At 53.3% G+C, this 22,893-nt stretch overlaps 1 protein-coding gene across 3 annotated transcripts in view; it reads left to right on the top strand.

Annotated features, from left to right (window-relative positions):
• Positions 1–22,893, top strand: part of MAPK4 (mitogen-activated protein kinase 4) — a 144,715-nt gene that overhangs the window by 76,579 nt on the left and 45,243 nt on the right. For all 3 annotated transcript variants that reach the window (XM_059140146.1, XM_059140144.1, XM_059140145.1), the window contains one exon: positions 18,592–20,034. In XM_059140146.1, the coding sequence (XP_058996129.1) occupies positions 19,489–20,034 (546 nt within the window). In that variant the 5' untranslated portion in view covers positions 18,592–19,488. The remainder of the gene's footprint in view (positions 1–18,591; positions 20,035–22,893) is intronic.

The following is a 22,893-nucleotide window of genomic DNA, read 5'->3' as shown; positions in this document are numbered from 1 at the left end:
ACTTCAAGCTTATATTCATTACCTGTCATTTCTCTTTCCATTGCTTTCAGCAGGATCTCTCAACATAGCGTAAGAATATTCTCTTTCTTCTCCTTCCTTCTCCCCTTCCACCTGCCCAACAGCGTTTCTCCTCAATCTTTTCTGTGTCCGCATTGAGGACATCTGTCGTGTTTGTGGCCTGTTTACTTGTAGATTGATTCTAAAACTTGAAAACCAGTAAACAGCATTTACATTATGAATTTGTAAAAACAAACAAACCAACACCAAACCAAACCAAAAAAACGTGTCCTCACGAACTCATCTTGTCCTTTATTCTCCATTGCACCTCCGCAGGGTCCCCTCAGAACTGGGGGCTTAGATTTAGGGGCTGGAGCACATAGGGTTCAGGAAGAGGATGGGAAGGGGAAGGAGGCAGGATCTGCCCGCTTTTCCACACGCAGACACTGTCCCATTTCATATGCAAACTTTCAGTCAATTCCACAGTTTGGGTCCCTTCCACCTGGCTTGTGGACCACCACCTGGAGCCTCTCCTCCTTACTTGCCTCTCCCTGCTCCCCCCCACCCCCACCCCTGCCCACCTGTGCGTTCTGGGCACAGACTTACAAATTCCCAACCTTTCAGAACTGTCTTGCAGTTGCTCCCTTGGTATTCCCTTCGTTGGTATGGGTTCATGTTGATTCGAAGACCCCCTTACTGTCATTTTAATGCCCTCTGAGTAGGAGGGGAGGTGTATTCCTGCTTGTCCACATCTCAGTTGCCTCCCTCTGTCTCTGCAGCTGCCTCCAGCAGGACCTGAGTGCCAGAAGCTTTGGGATTTCTGCACTGGACAGGAGATTTCGCTCCGATAACTTTGCACTGGAGTGGAGGGAAGACCAGAATAGGATAGTGTAAAGCCACATGCACATTTGGTTGCCTTGGTAACCCCCTCACTGTAAATCCCACCTGGGGAGGTTGAGGGAGACGAGGAGAGGAGAGCCATTGTCAGCGGGTGTGGTGGGGGATTGTCGAGGTGGGAGAAGGGAAGGTAATCACCGGCTTGGAACCGCTGGGCAGCTAGGACCCGCCAGCTAGACGGCTGGGAACAAAGTCACGCTTGTCATTGGTATCCAGAGGGCCCCAAACATGTTCAGTCATACAAACAAATGACTCGGGGGGTCGTTTGAGCAGTGGTTTGGGGGCCGGGGTCTTCTCCCCCAGTGCTTGGAAGGCCCCTTGACCATCTCTTCTCCTTTTTCTCGGCCGCCCAGGAAATGACCTCCATGATGTCGTTTTTGAGGTGCCAGGAACTCTTCCCCCAAATAGCCAGGGTGATTCCCAACCTTCCCCAGCCAGGGCCTAAGTTCATATTCTATGGTCAGAGACAAGGCTTAAAACACAGATCTCCTGGGAGAGGGAACCTGGCTGGCCTCAAGCCCTTATCTGGGCACTAATGGAGGAGTGTGAGTGACGGAGAAGACGAGGGGACACTGCAGAGAAAGAAAAGGAACAAGTAGTCAAGATTGCTGTCCCTGGTCCCGAAAGGAAGCAGAAGGAGGACCAAAGCAATCCCTTGTCAAGGGGCATAGGGCAAGCTAATGGCAACTGCCTGGTGTCACTTGGCACACCAGCCCCGTAGACTGATTGCTGGGACAGCTCCAGCAGGGGTGGTGGGGGTTCCCTCGGGCAGCACTGCCTAAGGGTTGGAGCATGTGGCGTCTGGGGGCACGCTGCTGGGGTGTGAAGCCCAGCTCTGCCACTTCCGGCGGGGTACGCTTGGCCGGGTTCCTCCACTACGAGTCTGTTCTTGGCTTGTAAGATGCGCCACGCTCCTGCGTTCCTAGGAGTGTCACATTAACAGTGAAGTTAAACGACATAAGGCACATTGTCACCTGTTGTTATTGTCGCTGTCACTAGTTACCGTGGTTGTTAGGATTGCTGTTATTCGGGGAAGGGCTAACATCTGTGATGATGATTTCAGCAGTCCCTCCTGGGCTGTTTTTTACCTTCCACACTGCCTTCAGGGCTGTTGGTTTTAATTCTCTCCAACACCCTGTGGGATAAATACGGGAGGCAGAGTATTCCGGTTGACAGAGGAGAAGACCGAGGCTCAGGGTCACATCCTGTGTAAGTGGCAGAGGTCAGACGCAAACCCAGAGTCCTTTTCATCAGCCAGAGTTTCCCTGCTCCACAGCGCCTCACCGGCTCCTTCTCGCTGAGATCTTCTTCCTCCGACCAAGGGCAGGGTGGTCCCAGACGCCTCCCTCAGCGGGAGACCCCTCCTCATCCCGGGAGTTTGCAGCAAATCGCACGAGGCTCTTCATAAAAAAAAAGATTGAGAGGCCTGCAAGGATCGTTTACCCTTGGCTGTTTGCGGATTGCGAGAGCGCCTTGCTCTGCTCTGCACCTGGGTCCTCTGCCTCGGGGAGCACACCTGGAGCTGGCTGGCCAGAGGGAGGGGTCCCCCTGGGAGCACGGACCCGAGCAGGGTGGGCCTCAACCAGGCCCGGGCCCCGCCCAGCTTGGAGCCCGTGGAGCAGAGACCAGGTGGAACCGGGCAGGTGGCGGGGGAGGTGCGGGTGTGTGCGCCGGTTGTCAGAGCACCTGCAGGGGGCCTCCCTCCTGGGCGTGCAGCTGCTTCAGACCCGGAGCTGCTTCCTCATGGCACAGTCAGCCTCCTCGTCCACCCCCACGCCTCCTGGGGGCCAGCAGATCCCTCCTCCCCGACCCCAACCGTCTGTTTCCCTCCAGCATCACACCTCTCAGGGTTCTTCATGGCTCTGAGCATTTCCCCACCCCACCTCCTGGGGAGCTGCAGATCTCAACGCAAACATCACTTCCCCAAGGTAATTGTCTCCTCGTCCCCCTGGCTCCTGGCGTCCTACACTTTCCCATCACACATTTCTCACCGTTGCCTGTCGCACACAGGCGTGATTTGTGTCATTATTTGTGTCCCCTCTGCGCCTCTACCCCTGAACTGTGAGTTGCAGGGGGGTCCTCCCCGTGCCCCCCCCCCATCCCTGCCGCCTGGTACATAGCGAAGCTCAATAAATATTACATGAAAGTATTAAATAACATTGCATGCAGATGCTTTGGACAGTGGGAAGTTGCTTTGCAAATGAGTTTTCATCTTGATTTTATTGCCATCCGTGGGACGACCAAACAGTAGAAGAGCTCTCCACAGCAGCTGAGGCTTCCGGAAGAATCCGGCAAAACAGTTTATAAGGAGATGTCTCAGCTGCAGCGTCTTTTTGCTGTGGGGAAGTAGGCAAGTGAACCTGAGAAGGTAGCCCGTAGCCAGTTTCAGTAAACAACCCGTATTTGGCATCCCGAGTTTGTCAGTGGTGATCTGAAAGCTGGGAAAAGAAGCAAAAGACAGGAACGCCAGAGGGAATGGTGTGCAGTCCCTCTCGGGGTTTATGTTTGCTGCAGCTAGGCTGTTCCCACCGTGTCGATGATGCCCTGTCTTGGGTGAGGCCCAGGGGAATGTGCAGTCACCAAGATTCTACTGCAAAATCCCTTCTCTGATCCCACTTTCTCTCAGCTGCACTGGACTCTTCTCCAGCACTCCTAGGAGATCTACTTGCTCTCTGCACCTCTGCTCAGCAGTCCCCGACCTCGCCATGTCTGCACCCTTGCCACAGTCCTGGGTGCTGCCCCACCGTAGGCTGGTGGCCCAGGCTAGCGTACAGAGCTTGCATCATTCTGCATAAACACCTGCTCAGTCCCGGGGAGCTGGCCGTCTTTCCACCAGCAGGTCACACTCTCCAGGGACATGTGCCTTTGTGGACCACTTCTGCCAAGCGCCTCTTACATTCTCCACTGTCAAGTCCTAGCCCCGTTCCCATCCATCGTCTCCTTGCTGGTTCATCAACTGCTTCCTTAGCACCCTCTGTAAGCCAGGACCCGTACAGGGCAGGGAGTATCTGGGGGCCCAGGCACGGGGCTCTTGCCCCCCAGGATTCCCAATCCAGTGGGAAGGAAGACTCCCAGACAGTAGAAGCTCACGAGACAACTGTTGGAGGCAGATGCTTTGTGCTCCCTGAGCTCCGAGAAGGAGAAGTTCACTCCGAGGGGGCGGGGTGACAGTTGGGCACGAGTAGGGTTGTTCCGGGAACACAAAGACGATAGCGTGTCATCAGCAGATGGGCCGCGTGTGCCTCGGATGGGGTGACTCAGGGATGATGGCCCCAGGCTGCAGTGTGGGGTGCGGATTATGGAAGGCAGTTGGACAGAAGTGGGAAGACAGATGGGGGTCTGATGTGAGGCTGCACGAGGTGCTTGGGTTTAGTCTCTGGGCATTGTAGAGCTGTTAAAAAGTATTTTGGCACCAGGAGACTAAAGTGATCAGATGTATTTTAGAAATATTGGAAGCAGAAAGAGGATGGATAGGGGCTAGGGCACGGGGAGTGGCAGGGAGAGCCGCTGGGAGCTGCCGGGACGTCATTCCTTGTTCCCTCGAAGTGGACTCCGTGAGGGCTGCCACAGGGCCCTCCGCCCCGGAGAAGTGCTTCCCTTCTCACCTTCCCCCGGTCATGACCCTGACTGCGCTTCCCCCTGAGGTGGCCACCTTGCGAAGCCTTGGAAGTGACTGGAGAGACAAAAGAGCACATCCAGGCTCAGAGAGCATCCTGACCACAGCCACAGGGCGTGAAAGGTCACCGAGATTTTCCCAGCCACTTTCTCCAGCAGCCCGGGAGAGATGAGAGCAGATCTGCGGTCCTTAGAGCCCGGGGGAGCCTTGCGTCGAAGCTGGCGCTCAGTCCCTTTCTGGGGTTGGGTCGGAGATGAGTCCAAGAGCTCACTATCGAAGTCCGTGTTTTTTCTGCTTTTTGGTTGGTTTCAAAGGAATAGACTTGCGTTATAGAACAAAACAGATGGCAGGGTGTGGGGGGCTAGGCGAGACCCCCCCACCTCCATTCTGGATGCCCAGAACAGGCTCAATTCTGCTGAAACCCGCGTTGTCTTTCTCTTCAGGCCTTCTGAGGCCGCCGGGCCTCTTGAGTTGTCCCAAGACCACTGTCTGCCTACATTTGGCATTCTAATTTGCAATTCAGGTGGTTGAAACAGATTCAAAACTAAAACCAATTTACATCGCTGCTTAGAAAAAGAAAATAATTCTGTCATTGGTAAAATAAAGCATTGCTTTAAAATCAACCTTCTTCCCATCCAGAAGTTTCTCCCTGGAAGGTAGCGGTTCTGTCCCCTCCCACCGCCAGGGTGAGCAGTTGCCTCCCTGCGCTTACTCCAAGTGAGAGAGAGGGACCAGTGCTGAAGGGGGCCGCTCCTCCAGCCCACCTTGTCCGGATTCGGCCACCTCTTCTTACTACCCAGACTTTACCTTCCCCCCTCATGTTCTGGAGGGCAGCTCTGCCTACGTTGTAGCTGAAGTCAGACGCCTTCCCTCTCCGTTCAGTCCCAATTTGCCCTGGCTCCTTGACACTGGGGGGAAGGTGATACCTATCAACTGGCCTTCCTCCTAAGCAGGTGGCTTGGAGGCTGGGTCTGCATATGAGCCTGCTGGTGGCTGAGACCTTCTCCAGGCCAGGAGACCCATTGACTGCCCTCTCGTTCCCAGCACATGAGAGCTCTGGGTCACAACAAGAAGACAGAGCCTGGTTTGTGCTGTTTTTTTTTAAAACGCAATAAATCCTGAAGTTCGTTTATCTGCAGTGTGCAGGGGAAAGGGGCAGCAAAGGAACGTGTGAGTGCGTCACCGTCCAGCGCCTTGCTGACCTCACACTCCCGCTGCGCTGGCCGCGGTGCCGGCCCTGGTCGGGTTTCCGGCCGACTGCACCGTGCAGGTAAAATCCAGTTCTCGGCCCAGGACTCCCTGTACCTGGGAGAGCTGTGGAGTTCTTGGCCGCCGACCAGCGTGACATTTGTCCAGCTAGCGCGTGGTGTTGTGTTGGTCATGCTGCCGCTGTTGTCAAGGTTCCTGCATTTGCCACGCTGAGGACTTTATTGATGTGTGTGTCTAAGGCTCCCAGTTGGGGAGGTGGGTCCGCGTGTACCAAGGGCTCACAGCAGCCGAACAATGGAGAAGGAAGGCAGGTGACTGCCCGTGGGAGTGGACATGGGGTCCCTCTTTCTTCCCTTTACTCCGCTCCTTTCTCTCTCATTCCTCCTCCCTGACGTCCTTCTCCTTCTCTCTCCCTAGTCCTCCTCTTCAAACCTGTTCCCCCAACTCAGGCCCACTCCTTGCCTTGAAGTGTCAGGGTTCCGAGTGCTCGGTTGCTCACGGGTGCGTATGAGCATAAGGTGTCCGCATCCCCCTGATTGTTCACTGCCTTCGTTATATCGGAAGGGACAGAGGCATCTCTGGCTCCCGGCCTTGGGGGCCCAGCTGTCCTCAGACTAAAATGAACCTGGAACTCTCCTCAGGATCACACACGGGATCGCGGCTCCAGAGGCCAGGCGCCGTGCGAGGCACCAGCCCAGCACGTCCTCAGTGGGGACACAGACCAGTTCACAGTCGCCTGGCTCCCAGCTCTGCTCTCAGTGAAGGGGGAGGATTGCAGTTTGGAGAGCTGACAGCGGCTGCCACACGGTCCATATGTGGCTTTTGTTTCCCTGATACACGCTAATTATACTGAATTGGAGGAGGAAGAGCTGCTCCTTCCCAGCTTGCCGTTCTTCGTTGTGCAGAGCTCTTTGTCACTGGGTCGGGATCCCCTTCCTCATTCTTGGGAAGAAGGATCTTGGCTGGAAGATCCTTCATAAGGTCATTCTGAGGCCCAAGACATGGCTGGAAGGACCTCTTCCCAAAATCTGCTGCTGGAGCACTCTGCAGGCCTCCCTGACTAACCCCCGAAGAGTCCTTTCCTGTTTCTGGGCCTCAATTTTCTTACATGGCAGGGGAGGGATTCTTGGTTCCTGCTGTGGTCAGTGAGGACTGAGTGGGCGCGTAGCCTCACCTTGAGGTGAGGACGGCCACCTTTATCCAGATGACATGAAACGCAGCTAAGAATGCACATGCCAGCTGGTGGGAAGCCCAGTGTCACCATCAGGGATCGGGTTCTTTTGCCTTGTTTAGGAGCCCTGGGAGGGGGAGGGGTGCGTTCCTGGGTCCACCGCCCACCTTCCAGCTTCCTCCTCCTCTCCTGCCTCTGTTGCTTGCTTTTCCGTTCTTCCTTCTCTCCCCACCAGGCAGGAGGAGCTTCTGTCCCGTTCTCCAGCGAGCTGAAGGCTGACCACTGCCATCCTCCCCTTTCCGCGTCCAGTGGGGTTGGATGGCCTTCCGTGGGATCCTGGCCATTAAGACCCGAGAGGCTTCTCCCTGTGCGGAATCTCGTATAGGTTTGCAGGGGATTCACTCTTCCTCAGAGACCAGCGACGCTCACTGGGGTCCCTCCTAAAGCAGGCAGCCAGCAGCACCTGCTGCTTCTCCAGGAGGGCCCGTTCCTGCAATGGAATCTATGTGGCAGGTGGTTCCGACTGGGAGGGTCTAATCACCTTCGAGGGAAGGAGGACTTCACCAGGAGAGCAGAAGAGAGGGCACTGGATGCTTGGCAGCAGAGGTCAGGAAGTTAGAATAGAGTGGATTCTGTTGCCGTAATGAACTTGGTGAGGCACTTTGTGAGTGTCTCAGTCAGTTCAGACTCTTCTACCACAGACTGGGCGGCTCATAAATAACAGGAATTTATTTCTCGTGGTTATGGAGGCCTGGAAGTCCAGGATCAGGCTGCCAACGTGGTTGGGTTCTCATAAGGACCGCTGATGTCTCACTGTGTCCTTCCATAGTGGAAGGGACAAGAGAGATCTCTGGGTTTCCTTTCATAAGGGCCTTACTACCATTTGTGAAGGCTCCATCCTTACGATGTAATCCCCTCCCGAAGACCCCGCCTCATAATACCATCCCACTGGGGATTAGGATTTCCACACCTGGATTGGTGGGGGTGGAGGGGTGGCGGGAGGATATACTCAGTCTACGCCTGTGATTCATTGTAGATCCATTGCTAGACACCCCATTCGGGGCTGGATGTCGCAGTGTGTGCTGGGTCGTAAGAGAAGATAGAAATAATTTAGCCTCAAGTTCCCTGCCATCTGCCTCTGACAAAACCCAAAACACCAAGACTTAAAACATATGTGCAGTAGCTGGTGGGCCAGTGTCTCTCCCCACGTTGAGGCCTCTCCCTCTTGGAAGAACATGAAGGGACAAGCCTGAGGAATGAGAAGGGGTCACCTCTCAAACCCCCTAGAACCCAGCTAGTGTTCCTGCAGAAGTTAGGAAGTTATGACTTCCCTCCAGTATACGGTTTCTACGTTTGAAAGTGTGTTTGGCTCACTGGCCTCTGTTTGTCCTTATCCTCCTGAGGAAGTGGGGCAGTGAGGTTGTTCCCGCTTCACAGACTTGACACTCCTCCTGGATTGCTCACAGGCAGCCTCAGGACTCGAACTCGGGTCCCGTGACTTTTTTTTTTTTTTTCAAAGATTTTATTTATGTATTTGACAGACAGAGATCACAAGTAGGCAGAGAGGCAGGCAGAGAGAGGGGGGGAAGCAGGCTCCCGGATGAGCAGAGAGCCCCATGCGGGACTCGATCCCAGGACCCCGAGACCATGACCTGAGCCGAAGGCAGCAGCTTAACCCACTGAGCCACCCAGGCGCCCCCGGTGACTTTTCTCATTGGCTGTGACAGCCCCGTGTGGTCCGGGGATTGTGGTGGTCTCCTGAGCCGTCAAAATACGTCTTCTACCGCTTGTGAACAGGGAGATGCAGTCCCCAGGAGAGGGAACTTTTTTCTGCTCTACGAATGATTTCTCTGTCCCCGTGAGCACAAGCCCTGGAAATGATTAGCCTCCGTGGGACTAGTAGGAGGTAGCGTGTGCGCACATTTGCTGGGTAGCGGGCCAGGGGACTGGGTGAGAAGTTAAGAACTCTGTCAGATTTAAAGGGACTGAATGCAGGCTTCGAATCGGACAAGACGTGAAATCCTCCCGTCTGGTTGGCGTCTCTCAGGGGGAGGGAGGCGTGAGTATTACAAATCTGCATTTATAGATGATGTGGAGCAAGGGAGGTCCCGGGGTGCCTTTGTGCTGCCCGAATGTTATGATTTGTCACCGAGCCGGTTAGGAATGGGGCACTGGGGCTGTGGCACATGTGGAGGATGGAGCCCCTGCCCTCACCGAGCTTCCGGGCAGACACAGAAGACAAGCAATTAAAGCAGAAACAGAACAGGAGAAGAGTGACGTGAGGACAGAACCAGGGGACGCAGCCTGACAGGCTGGTGTGGGGAGGGGAAAGAGCATCATCAGGGAAGGCTTTCTGGATGAAGGGACATTTTAGACTTAGACTTACAGGATGAGTCAGAATTAGCCAGGGGAAGAGAGGGACCGAAGCCGGGAATTAGCGGTGTGAGGCCAGAGAGAGCCGCATGGGATGTGGATGCCTACAGGCTCTGCTCTGACAGCCAGCTCAAGGTGGTCGGCAGAGGCTCTCAGGGGTGCTGGGTTCGCTGGCTCATCAGGAAAGAGAAGGTGATCACCGATTGCCAACAGCTGCCATAGGCGCAAGATGGGTTGATAGTAATATGTCTGATACCTGTTTGCCATTTCTGGGCTAAAAGCAACACACCTTAATGCTGAATCCCATAACTACAAATCAGGGATCTTCCCCACACTGCCATGGGCGCCCCCTGCGGGCAGGGAGTAAGTAGTCCCACGTGTGGGTCCAGAAGTTTGGTAGGAAAAGTGAGGTCTGAACAAGGAGTTCCTCCGGGACCAGCAGCTTTGTGCTTTCCCACGATGGCTTATTAAATCTTGCCTCACAGAGAGTAATCTCCAAAGTCAGGGAAGACACAGTTCATCTATGGACTCCGTGCAGCAGGTGCTGAAGCAAATGCGGCAGAAATTAAAGATTTCTGCTTTAATTTCTGCTTTAATTCCGCTTTTGAGACGCTTACCCCCGGCTGGGATGTCTGCCCTTTAGAACAGAGCAGGCCCCAAATCCAAATGGGGGCCTCACCTTATTTAGCCACTGAAATCATAACTGCCCTGATTTAGATTTTGAAAGAAGTCTTTGGCTATCCCAGATTTCTTTTCTTTAAAAAAAAAAAAAAAAAAAAAGAACAACTAAGAAGTTTCTCCTTGCATCGACAAAGGTCAAGTGAAGGAGTTGTCTAAACCCAGAAGGATTCATTGGGTGACACAGACACGTGTGATCCATCCTGAAGTCAGACTCCCAGCCTCCGCAGCCGGGGCCGCCCCCCTGGGGACCAGCACCCACACTTCACATGTGGGGACTCCCCCTGTCCCCCTCCCCAGCTTTGCACTGATGTGGGCGTGGCGCTCCAGGGCGCCTGCGCCTGCGGGGATTCTCTCCGTGGTGCTGCTGGGAGGCCTGCGAAGTCTTTGTTCTCCCTGGCTAGTTATGTAATTTTCTTTTCTTTTTTTTGTTTTAAAGATTTTATTTATTTATTTGACAGACAGAGAGGTCACAAGTAGACAGAGAGACAGGCGGGGTGGGGGGGGGAGCAGGCTCCCTGCTGAGCAGAGAGCCCAACGAGAGACTCTGTCCCAGGACCCTGAGATCATGACCTGAGCTGAAGGCAGAGGCTTTAACCCACTGAGCCATCCAGGCGGCCTTGGTTATGTAATTTTCAAGAGAAAAGACAGAGCAAAGACCAAACTGCACGCTCCTGCACGTTGCACTTGGGGGAGGAGGTGACAACCCCAAGATCTGACACTCCCTCTGCTAACTTTTCTCTTCCTGCCCCCAGTAGCTCTCCTCTTGCTCCTCTCAGAGAGAGGAAGACAAAACCGGTTCTCCTCCTGTTTCTTACTCCACATCCCCCCGCCCCCGCCCCGTGTGTTCTCGAAGAAACCTTATAAGGGAAGCAAGCCAGGGTGGGTGGCATCACCGCCTCCAGGAACATTCAGACCTTTGCACACCCCAGGGGAGGATGCTCACCGGGACCTGCTCCCCTGCCTGAGATGTATTTATAGGGATGTGCTTGGCTTGGCTGGTGGCTGTCCTGGCGTCCCTGTGCAGAGGGACGTCCCAGGCAGGCCCTCGGTCGGCAGTGGTGCTGGTCATGGGAGAGGCACAGGACAGGAAATGTGGCCTGAGTTGGCATCGCCGGCCAACACTTGCGGCAGCTGTCTGCCCGTGCACCTGGGCTTCCACAGCGAGGAGAGGCCTCCTGTCCTCCCAGCAGGGCGGCTCACTTCGCCTAAACTCCCCCAGCTGCCTCACCTCCCAGCCGGAGGGCGTTTGGAGGGCTGGGACTTCATTTCGAAGCCTGGAAGGCCAGGAAGAGCTGTTTCTCCCAAGTCCTGGAGTATCGCTGCTGTTGCTGCCAGGGTAAGACCCATCTGAACTCAGAGTCAGAGATAACACAGTGCTAACTGCCTCAGGACCCGCCCTTCCTTCCTTGGTGAGGAAGTGCCTTCCAGTCACTATGCTCTTTTGGGGTCCCTGTGGCATCCTGCTTCAACCCCCACCTTTACCTCCTGCTCCCATTGGAGGGATTCCAAAAGCTTTCTGATCTAGGCTTCAGGGACCCATTTTCGATTTCTCTTCCCATTCAGGTTATATTCGGTCATAACCGAACTCTTCCTGCAAGCATGTAGGCTTTCCTGTGTCATTGGGTATCAATTTCTTAAGTCCCTACTGTATGTGGGACCCAGGACGAGACACTAGGGCTCTATCATTGAAACAAGAGAGGTGACATGTCCCCCCCCCCCCCCCCCCCGCCCAACCCCAGACTCTGTCGGGCTCTGGAATATGATGAAATCCAAGCCAGGTAAGACCCAGGACCCCTGGCCCAAGAATTCTCAAAGTCAGAGGCCAGCGTTGCATCCTTTCTGTCTTGGAAACGTCAAGAGCTGCAGATCTCCAAGTCCCTTCTGAGGCATTGGTGGTTTGTCGCTGTAGAACAACATCTGAAAATTCAGGCACTTGAACAGCATTTATTGTCACATGGTTTCTGTGGTCAGGACACTGGGCACAGCTTAGTGGGTGCCTATGACATAAAATCTCTTGTGAGAATTCATGCTTTTTTTTTTTCTCACGGCTCACCTCAGGGAAGGTCTGCTTCTAAGATTGCCCCTGTGGTGGCCAGGGGGCGTCAGAAGGCCTCCTTGCAAGAACTCCTGCCGAGGGGCCCTGGGTGGCTCAGTCGGTTAAGCGTCTGCCTTTGGCTCAGGTCACGATCCCAGGGTCCTGGGATCGAGTCCCACTTCGGGCTCCCTGCTCTGTAGGGAGTCTGCTTCTCCCTCTGCCCCTCCTTCTACTCATTCTCTTAATCTCTCTCACATAAGTAAATAAAATCTTAAAGAAAAGGAAAAAGAACTCACGTGGATGACCCCCTAGGGCTGCCTCCCCTGGCTTCCCTGAGAGTGATCACCCACGAGGAAAGCCATGGCCTCTTTATAACCTCATCGGAGAGCGGACATCTCATTACTTCTGCCTCGCTGTTCCTTAGAAGACAGTCAGGAAGTCCAGCACGCTCTTATGAGGAGGGGATTACGCAGGGCCTGAAGCCAAAAGGCGGGGGTCGTGGGGGGCCGTCTCAGAACTTGCCTTCCGCAGCCTCTGCACCCTGCTCGGACTGGTCCGTCCTCCGTCTGCCGCGTCCTAACTCCCACATGAGCTGAGGGCTCTCGATTGTTTTTGTAACTGTTATTGCTCTGGTTCCTCTTTCTCAGTCGGACCACAAGCTCCTGGAAGTCCGGAGCCCTGCGCTCTGCACTTCTTCCTCTTCCGCTCCCATCAACCATGTCCCTGGCAAGTTACTGTCACATCATGTCCCCTTCAAATAAAAGGGGGAAAAGGCGATGAAAATGTCTTAGACAGAAATAGAGCTTAGCAGCCTCACGGGGCAAGAAAGCTGGAGGTGGGCATTTCCAGGTTTGGCTTGGCCACTCAGCAATGTCAGCACTCCCTCCCCCCCATCTGCCAGCTCTCCTGTGGTGGCCTTTGTCCCCAGGCTTGTCCCTGTGTGGTTTCAAAGTGATTGCAGTAGCACCAACAGCACTTTCTCTCCCACAGACATCCAGGGACAGAGTGGTTTCTTCTTGGGAAGGAGGCCTTTTCCTGAGCACCATCCCCCGAAGCGGGATTTCCTTTAAGACTTAACCATCCTAAACAGGATCATATAACCAACCCCTAAGCCAATGGCTGCCAAGGAGGGACTGGGTTACCACGCCTTTGACTCAAGGCCCTCAACAGCGCTGGTGTGGGATATCCCCTTGCCTTACGGGGTTTTGGAAATGTGTGAGGTTGTCACAGGAACCAGAAATGCTATTGACATTTAGTAAGTAGAGACCAGGGTTCCTGAACTGTTGACAACAGCGCGCCATACAGCTGCATAAAACAAGTAACTCTTCTTCAGTTCTAGAAACGGCTGCTTTAGACCAGTGGTTCTCCGCTGGGAGCGATGAGGTGCCTCCTCCACCAGCGATCAGTCTCAGTGTTTAAAGACCTTTTGGTTGTCACAACTCAGGGGTGCTCTGGTATGTAGAGGTGCTGCCAAAATCCTAGAGTGCATAGGTCAGCCCCGCAGCTGAGAATGACCAGGCTCACGGTGTCAGTCACGTCGAGGCTGAGAAACCCTGGGTCGGAACCATGGTGGGTCATCCCTGGTCGGGCTCAGCTGCTTGCTGGTTCACGCAGACCTGTTTTTGTTCACCCAGAGGAAGTGGGAATGGTTCCTGGTTGGTGGCCCATGTCAGCACCAGGACCTTGTGAGGTCAGGGAGCTGGGAGAACACTCAGCTCCGTTCACGCCTGGGATGGCCGGTCTCTGCAGCCCGGGCTCTGGTGTACCCGAGGCTTACGTGAGAGAAGAGTCCAAGAACTGGTTGGAAGGGAGAGGGATGGTTGTTTAAGCTTGCAGTTTTTTGTTTTGGTTTTGGTTTTTTTCTTAACTCTTAATCTCATTTTAATGTTCTGTTTCTCAGTTTCTGTTTCCATAAAGTGGGCAGGGAATCATGGTCTCCACACTGGGGCTGCTTTCCTTTGGGAAGTACCACAGGTGCGCCTGTCCCCCAATTTTCCCTTCCTTGGGCCTCGGAAGTCACATGGGCCCTAGGTGCTTCGTGGTGAGGGTCACTCACTTGGGCTCAGATCACATGTTAACAGTGCTGAGAGGTCATTTCTAGAGATGTCAACTGCTAGTGGGTGACTTTGGGCAAGTCACTTCCCTCTGGGGTCTTCATGGGAGCAGGACACAAACCAAAATCCTCGGGCGCAGCTCCTGGCCCATGGTGACGTCTCAGTCTGGGCGGCTACCCTGTCTTCATCACCTCACCTTCTCTGCCTCTCCAGATAGCCTCTGGTAAAGGCCAGCTGAGTAGGAGTAAGGCAGTCAGCAATACCTGAGAATCACAGAGACAGAGGGTAGCCTGTGGGCCCTGAGGCCAGGAAACCTGCAGATGAGCTCAACTTGGCCCAGGGTAGCTCCCTGGGAGGGCAGGCAGGCCTGGGGTTGGGCCACCATGAGAGGCAGCTGGAGGTCTGAGGCCAGAAGGGAGGAGACCATGCACGGGGAGCAGGAAAGGTCTGAGTCATAGCACACTTCAGTGCCACCTCGGGAACAAGCTAGAGAATGTTCCTACACCATCTAGAACAGAGGCGACAAACTGCAGCCTCCTCACCAAATTCAGTCTCCCACCTCTTCTTTGTAAATAAACATTTTTTAAATGCGGCCATGCACTTCTTTTGGGTATTATCTGTGTCTGCTTTTGTGCTGGAAAGCAAGGCTGGAGTAGCTGCAACATGGAAGGTCTGTCCTGCAAAGCCTTAGGTGTTTATCCTCTTGCCCTTTACAGAAAAAATTTGCTGATCTCTGGTCTAGAGTACTTCGTTCACATGGGCTATGGTGATTAGGGTCACGAACCTTAGAGTCAGACAGACTGGACTCTAACGTAAATGATGCCACCTAGAATTTTTGCAGTGCGCAGCCTGTTCAACTGTAAACATTAGCCTTGCCTGAAAAGGATTTCCTGCAAGTTTTTGGGTGCTCAGGAGAGAAAAGAAAGCTCTGTCTGTGAAATATCAGCCCCTCATCGGGGGCCATCCATCGTTCCTGCTGAAAGTTGATGGCAGCATGAGGCTTGAGAGGATCTGAACAGGCAGAATGGAGTCTAAATTTAGACTTTCCAAAGCCGCTTTGTAAACCAGATCCCCAGGAAACCCAGCAAGGGACAGTTGGCACACACCATCTCGTCTCTGGTTTGCCTCTACATGTTAGAAGGCTGGATGTGTAAGAGGATAATTAATTGGCCTCAGATAAGGTATTGCAGGAGAGTCCAGGAGAAATCAGTGGAGAGATGAAGCTCCGTTGCTAGCTCCATCCAGTCCTGGGGATAGATATTTCTACTCCTGAATTTTATGACGACATTCACCATGAATTACCGGAGCCCGGGCTGTCCTTGCAGGAGTTACACGTGTTCTTGCTCATTGTCATTCGAGCACAGCTGAACCCATGACCTTTCCTTCCTTCAAGGTGAATGCCAACTCCCTGGTTGGAAGTCACACCTGATTCAGATCAGCTCTGAGCCACCAAATTCAAACGGAGCATGGCTGTGCTTTGCCCTAAGAAGTTGCCAGAATCACTCTTCTGCCCAGGTGGGCACATCTCCAGATGCTGGGCCTGCCTCTCTCCAGGACCCGTGGGCCCACACCCCCTGGTGTGTCACACAAACAATGAACCACTAATCCAAGACGTCTTAGGGACTCGGTGTTTTGTAATCAGCCCACCTGTGGAGAAAGGCAGAGGTTTACCCAGGAAATTATAGAGGAATTCTAGAAACTGAGAAAGTAAAGAGGACTGAGAAGGGATGAGGAAGAGCAAACTCACACGGGAACAGAGAAACGGCCGGTCAGGGGCTGCCTGCTTAGTGCTGGAATTCTGGAGCAGAAGGTGCTCCCAAGGGGGTGGCGGTGTGTCTGGGTGGTTGGGGCTTGTCGTGAGAAGAACCTTCTGGAGCAAGTTGTATTGAGGCAGCAGACACAGGGAGGGGACGCTGACCTTGCAGGACATGTGGGCATGACCACTTTGTAGACTTAACGGACAAGTGTTCTCAGACACTCCCAAGCCACAGTCATTGTCCAAGGGCAGCTTTGTGCTGGAGCCTGAGGAGCTAGAAGTCTAGCTGGGAGATGGTCATGGATAAAAAGCTACCTAGCAGCCCAGATTCAGATATGGTAAATGTCACACAGCAGACGCACCAACACTGCAGGAGCGGAGAGCAGGGAGAATGTCACCGGGGACACTCCAGGAATGGGAACTCTGGAGTGGAAGTGAGATGCCATCTGGATTCTGAGTGATGGGTAGGATTTCAGCAAGTGGGGAGGAAGCAGGAGGACATTTCGGGAACCGGGAAGGTGCAGGCAAAGAAGGAAGGCAGGAATTGAAAAAGTGTACTTAGAGGCCCATGAGAAAGGCCGAGTGGCTGGACCAACTCTTCCCAAGGGGACATGGCCCTTGCCCGCTGGAGCTGATAGCTCATCAGGGAGACCACTGGCACACACGTGTGCATGCATGTGTGCCCATGTGCACCCAGGGGAGGTGGTCCGTGCCCCCATGTGAGAGGAAGAGGAAAGAGTTTTAAAAATAAATAAAGCACCTCTTAATTATTCACAGATTATCTGCAATGCAGCTGATCTGGAACAAATCCTGCTCTCATTTGCTGGTGATGTCATTCCCTCCCTGCTTAGGTGCTCAGTCCTGTCTGTTTACACCCCAGTGGGAGCTGGCAAGGGAAGAAGGCTTAAGCATCTCTTCTCATAAAGCAAAATATATAATTGCCCGTTTGCTGTGCCCTTGGGAACTGGACCAGACATATGGATAGAGAGTGAAAGCAGCTCCAGTTTGGTTTATGTTACCAAATGCACAGGGAGAGAGGAGAACAGAATGCGGGACCGGGGTGATTCTTTGGTTCCCTTGAATTAGGTATCCAGGTGGACATCACTGCATGGGCCGCAGAATATGGCACAGAGGGTGGTCCCAGCACTGCCCCTAACTGGCAAGGAATCCTCAGAGTGAATGGTAGTCATTTCTCGATTCATCAAATGTTTATTGACCCTGTTTATGCTAGAGCACTGAGCTAGCCTCCTCTGAACCTCCGTGCTCTCAAATTCCCAAAGTGAGGACTTGGACCAGAATCATGGTCTCACAGTGAATGTGCTGGCATTCGGGGGCTCGTGTCAGTTACTCACTGACAGAACTGCTTGGCAGGATGGTTAGCCAATCTGGCCCTGCCTCTTCAAGGCCAGTAGTGACTCCTAGTTGAATTAACCAGACAGGGCAGCACCATCCCCAGTTAAGGACCACTAGACTTGTCTGCTGTGATTGCTTCCCAGTCTGAAATTTCTCTAAGACTAAGGTTATTTTGCTGCTGGGACCAGTAAAAACATGCAGAGTAGAATCACTGAAGATCTTGACAAAACATTAGAATAGTAGGTCCATCTTACTTAAATGCAAGGGAATTTTTAACAAAGTTGTCAATAGCTAACATCTGCTGAGCATTTACTATGTTCCAGACCCTTGGCAAATTTGTCATAAGTCTTCAGAGGGGATCTGATTATTTACTATTTCAGATCATCTATGTCTCCTGATTTGCCCCCTTAATTTCAGACATTGAGCTAACTGTTGTTTTGCCTCACTTACCATTTGCAGAGTTGTGCAAAATTCAGATACGAAGGCATCCCAATAGAGGACCCAACGGGGTGATGAGTACTAAGAAATAGCTCTGCCAGATTCACTCCTTTGTGCAGCATACAGTATTTGTTCTCTGAATGTCTATGGACTTAATAAACTTGTAAAACCTACCACTCCCTTAAAAGCTATGACATTGCCTTTACTCCAGAGGTCTGATTTTACATGGTTTGTTTTGCAGTTTTTTCCCTCCCCCTTAGGTCCTGTGCCTGTAATTTGAGTCAGCAGCCACAAGGGGGCAGTCAGGATAGGATTTGAACCATTGCTTTGCAGAGCTACATCCTCATCATCAAAGAGAACACAGTTCACCATGCTGGTCCTGGTGTCTTGCTAAGTCTGTGCCCTTCTTTGCTGGGCAGAGAGTCTCTTTTATAGGGTGGTAGTAAAGTTCTCTTATTTGATGTGTGTGCTTAAGCTGCCTCTTTGGAAAGCAAGAGATACACATGTAATTAAACATCAGCACCTGGCAAATTCTCTCAAAATACCCAGAGACATTTGCAAAAGGGAGAAGCAAAGGGGTCCAAGCAGAAACACAAAGTTATCGCTCCTTTATTTTCTGTCTGCAGCACGTTACTTTTTACTCTCAACCTTCCCAGCTAGTACTGAGGTATGTGTTTAGAGAGCATCACAAGTGAATTTCTCAAAAGTCAGAGCAGATCATTCCCACCCACAGTTTGGGTGTGTGAACCTCTGGGGAGCAGGCATTTACATCAAAGGCACACCATTTGACGATCTTATCAAATCAATCCATCTTCTCTCCCTTCCAGGGGAGCGCTGTGCACAGCAGGAGGGGCGGCTGGGCAGCGCAGAGCCTGGAATCCCCTGAGCAAGCAGCGTTTCAGCTGGCTGGACAGATCAAATAACACTTGGGCTGGTTAACAAAGGACACGCAAGTGGGAAGGTGTTGGAGGCTGGAGTGTGGAAATTTACCCAACGTTATTTCTTTGACAGGAAAGGAGACATGGTCTGAAAGATGCTGCGTTCCTGCAGCCTGTCCGAGTCCAGCAGCACAGTCTTGTGCAAGGTGGCGTGGAGGAAGGGGTGACCAAGGACGCAGCCCCGTCGGAGGCCTCTGGAGGATCCTGGCGTGGCAGTTGAGTGCCCCTCGGCTTTGGGACTTCCTGGGTAACTTGGTGTAGAGCTCAAGAAAGGTGGTTGGGTTTCTCCGGCTTTCTTCACCAGTGCCCACCAGCCTGGTTTGGGTCGCAGCATCTAAGGGGAGCTGCTAGAAAGGGGAGCCGGCAGAAGTAGAAAGCAGCCCCTGGAGGCCTCCAGAATCCATTGCTGGGATCCCTTCATCCTGCTTGGGACGCAGAGAAGAGCTACCAGGCTTCTGGACGCTGTGATAAAACTGAGCTTTGGGCCATCAGAAGTCCAGGAGCTCAGCCCAGCCACAGCTCTGCATTTCAGCCGGAAGGAACGCCTTTTAACACAAGATTCAAAGAGGAGAGTTTCTGGATCTTTTACCTTGAGGCTCATTATGGTAGGAAACATCACATTCACATAGATCATGAGACTGGTTTTTCTCTCCAAGATGCTACATTTGAAGAAAGCATGAGCCATTCTAAATTTCAGGGAGAGTTCAGAGTACCGAGGAGTTGGTGGACAGCCCTCCTGACACGGGTCAAGAAAACAGTCTGAGCCTTCACCTTCCGCAGCTCAGCAAGCATGGACAGATGCCACTCCTATCTCCAGAGGGCTGGTGGCAGTGACCTCACCACGAGAAAAAGCAACCCTCAGCTCTGGGACTCGACAGAATGAGGTGTGCTGGGAAAGCTGCTCCCCGGGGCTTGGCCAACGTTGACCGCCCCTCCATCGCCCAGGCGGACCCTTACCACTGAGCCGACGATGGCTGAGAAGGGGGACTGCATTGCCAGTGTCTATGGGTATGACCTTGGTGGACGCTTTGTTGACTTCCAGCCCCTGGGCTTTGGCGTCAACGGGCTGGTGCTGTCGGCCGTGGACAGCAGGGCCTGCCGGAAGGTGGCCGTCAAGAAGATCGTCCTGAGTGACGCCCGAAGCATGAAGCACGCCCTCCGGGAGATCAAGATCATCCGCCGCCTGGACCACGACAACATCGTGAAGGTGTACGAGGTGCTGGGGCCCAAGGGCACTGACCTGCAGGGCGAGCTGTTCAAGTTCAGCGTGGCCTACATCGTCCAGGAGCACATGGAGACGGACCTGGCGCGCCTGCTGGAGCAGGGCACGCTGACGGAGGAGCACGCGAAGCTGTTCATGTACCAGCTGCTCCGAGGGCTCAAGTACATCCACTCGGCCAACGTGCTGCACAGGGACCTGAAGCCTGCCAACATCTTCATCAGCACGGAGGACCTCGTGCTCAAGATCGGGGACTTCGGGTTGGCGAGGATTGTTGACCAGCATTATTCACACAAGGTATGGCTGGTTGGAATGGCCGGTGGGGTGGTTCTCGGAACCTTCCAGGATGCTCACGGTCACTCAGGAGGGCGTTCCTAGCTTCGCTGAAGCCGGGGAGCTGGGGTTCATACCTGGGGGAGGCTGGAGGGTGCCAGAAAGACCACTGGCCTCACAAGCAGTGGTTGGCTGGGCAGGGGGTGTGAGCAGTGACCTGGCTCTTAGGCTTGGCTCCACACCGTGGCCACGACCCAGAATTCCTAGCTGCGCAAGAGGGGGTTGGAGAAGGTGATCTCCAAGATGCCTTCCAGCTCTAAACTCTATAACTTTAAGACTGTGGTTGGTGAATTTGCCTCTAGCATTCTCTTATCTCTGCCATCTGCCTAATACCCTGCTGTCTGCTCAGGGCTCCTCGTGAGGCTCCCCAGCACACCAGCCTTATGCTCTGGTTCAGCTTGCCTCCTCCCCTACTCTGTGTCCCGTTCTCTCTGTCCACGGACAGGGGGCATGAACAGTGAATTTGGTAAACTCATCCTCAGCGTACGCTGTCTAGCTAATGGCTCAGCTCTCCCAGGTCCCGCAGTGCTCTGGCCTCTCCCTGTCATACTAACACCAGAGGTGTCTGGACAGGCCTGAGACCCCCTGGTCAGAGCTAAATGCTCTTCCAGCTGCAGAGATCAGAGCTGACCCAACCACACTGATGGACATGTGGACACTTGTTGTTAAGGCCCCCAACCTCTTCTTAACTAATCCACTGCTCCCTTCAGGAACTGGGAATCCTTGGAAGTTCTATTCCCCCACCCCTGGTTCCTGCCAATTTAGGGGAGCCTCTGAGCCCCTCAGCCCGAGCACACATCACCAGGCATCCCTCAACAGAGCTGTGGAGTGGGTGTGATTTCCAGCCTTCTGCCAAAACCTTTGAACCATGAATTTTTATTAGAATGAAAACATTCCCTAGGAAGTAGGTCAGCCAAAGTGGCCGAGGTAGATCATGAAAGGGGAGGGTAGCTCTGACCTTGAACATGCTTCAGCTTTCTCTCTGAGGTCCCATTCCTCTGCTCTCCCTTGCTACCTTATTTGCCGCAGCCAGAAGGTCACAGACTCGTAGAAAGGCACTGACCTGCATGGGGTAGCTACAGTGAGAGGGTATCCGGGGGAGGGGGAGGCAGGGCTCCCCGTCCCACCCTCACTGGCTAGAACTTGGGCTCCAGCCCAGATTTCAGACCCCAGATCAGCCCAGCTGGTTCTAGCCCCTTAGTGCCACCTTAACCAAGAGCTTGCCCCCTATCCCCCCTTCCTGCGGCTTGGCCATCTGTCAACACTGACAGTTGACTTTGTAGGCAGAGTATCCATGGTAAAAACAACAACAACCACCATAATAATAATAATGCCCTTTTGTCTTCCTAATACCCTTCCCTTTCTTCTAAGAAGCAATGACTGGTAACAATCAAACTGAAGGTTTTAACCCAAATCAATTCTTATTTGGTGAAAGGACCAGCGCATCCATGACACTCATTTCTGGGATGCACAAAACCACTTTCTGAATTGCAATAAACCAGTACCCTTGGGAGTAAGAACAGGACCGCCTTTGATGAAAGGGTCTGATACAGCGACGTGTTTTGGGGAGAGTGCTCCGAACAGCACGCGGGAGACTGTCTCTAAAGTCAGGAAAGGTGTTGGGGTGACGATCGGCTGCCATAACAATTCTTAGAAAGTGCGTAGTGTGAGGAGGTGTGGAGGCAGGGGTCCAGGCTCCCTTCTGGCAGTGCTAGCCGGGATGTGGACAGTCACGTGCCCTCCGGGAGCCCTGCTTTCCCCATCTTTGACAGGGACGAGGGTAGATGCCATCTGCCCCGCTGGCTTGTGGTTACAAGTCAACATGGAGCGTGAATGTAACGCCCCGCTGGAGGCAGTAAGGTAAGGAGCCCGTCCGTTTATGTAAGGAGTGTTTGCTGAGCACCCCGGACCCCGGCCCTGGTTCCCTGGCCGGCAACTGTAAGTGGCTGCGTTCCTGTCCCTTGGGGCTGGGAAGACACCTCTCTGGTTGGGACTTTCATGTTCCTGATGCCGAAGAATTTCGGTGTTGTGACATATCTTCTTAGAGTCTCTTCAACAAAATTATCTGTGGAAGTTAAAAAAAAAAATCACTGGGGCCCAATGTGAGCCCAGGGGGTGTTTGCGTGAGCCCTGCCTTTGGCAGGTGTCCCCCGCGCCCCTTCGCACCCCTTCTCCCCCCTTCTCCCTCATGTACTTTCGGCCTTCCTCATTACCTCCTCATTCTAAGCCAAGTGATGACAAAAACTTTATATTTGGTGCTTTCATTGACCCAGTGTGCATTTAAATCAGCTCTCATTTAGTTCTCATAAAGCTGTGAGGCACTTAGGGCAAATGGTCCATCTGAAATCGGAGAGAACCGGCTATCTTGAGATGATTTGGCTGACTGTGGTGGGAGCGGCTCTAGAACTGGGGCCTTCTCACATCGTAAGGCATGGTCCCTCCAGGCTCTATCTTGTTTTGGAAGGCCAACTGGCCCCCAGTTGAAATGAACTTTCCCTTCTTCTGAATTTCCCTGTTGGTTCTTCCCCCACCCATAACCTGGACCTTCTAGCATCTTCCATGCTCTCCTCTGTCCCGTGGGTATTTGCGTCTGCCTCTTCTCTGCTCCCAGAGGCTGAGAACCCCTTGGTTCTTGAGGGCATGTCGTGTCTACCTTATCTCCCCCAGGGAGTCTGATCATTGTGCCTGAGACTTGGCCCAGTGGATCTCTTGGCCATCTTGAACAGGGGGGAGAACAGTCACTTACCAGCACATCACAGGTGGGAAGCTAGTTGGGTCCACGGATGGCATGTGTGTAGAGGATTTGAGTCTCAGAAAGAGAGC

The sequence above is a fragment of the Mustela lutreola genome, chromosome 11, assembly GCF_030435805.1.
Source record: "Mustela lutreola isolate mMusLut2 chromosome 11, mMusLut2.pri, whole genome shotgun sequence".
Lineage (NCBI taxonomy): Eukaryota > Metazoa > Chordata > Mammalia > Carnivora > Mustelidae > Mustela > Mustela lutreola.
Note: the sequence above shows the minus strand (reverse complement) of the source record. Positions and strands in the feature narration are given on the sequence as shown.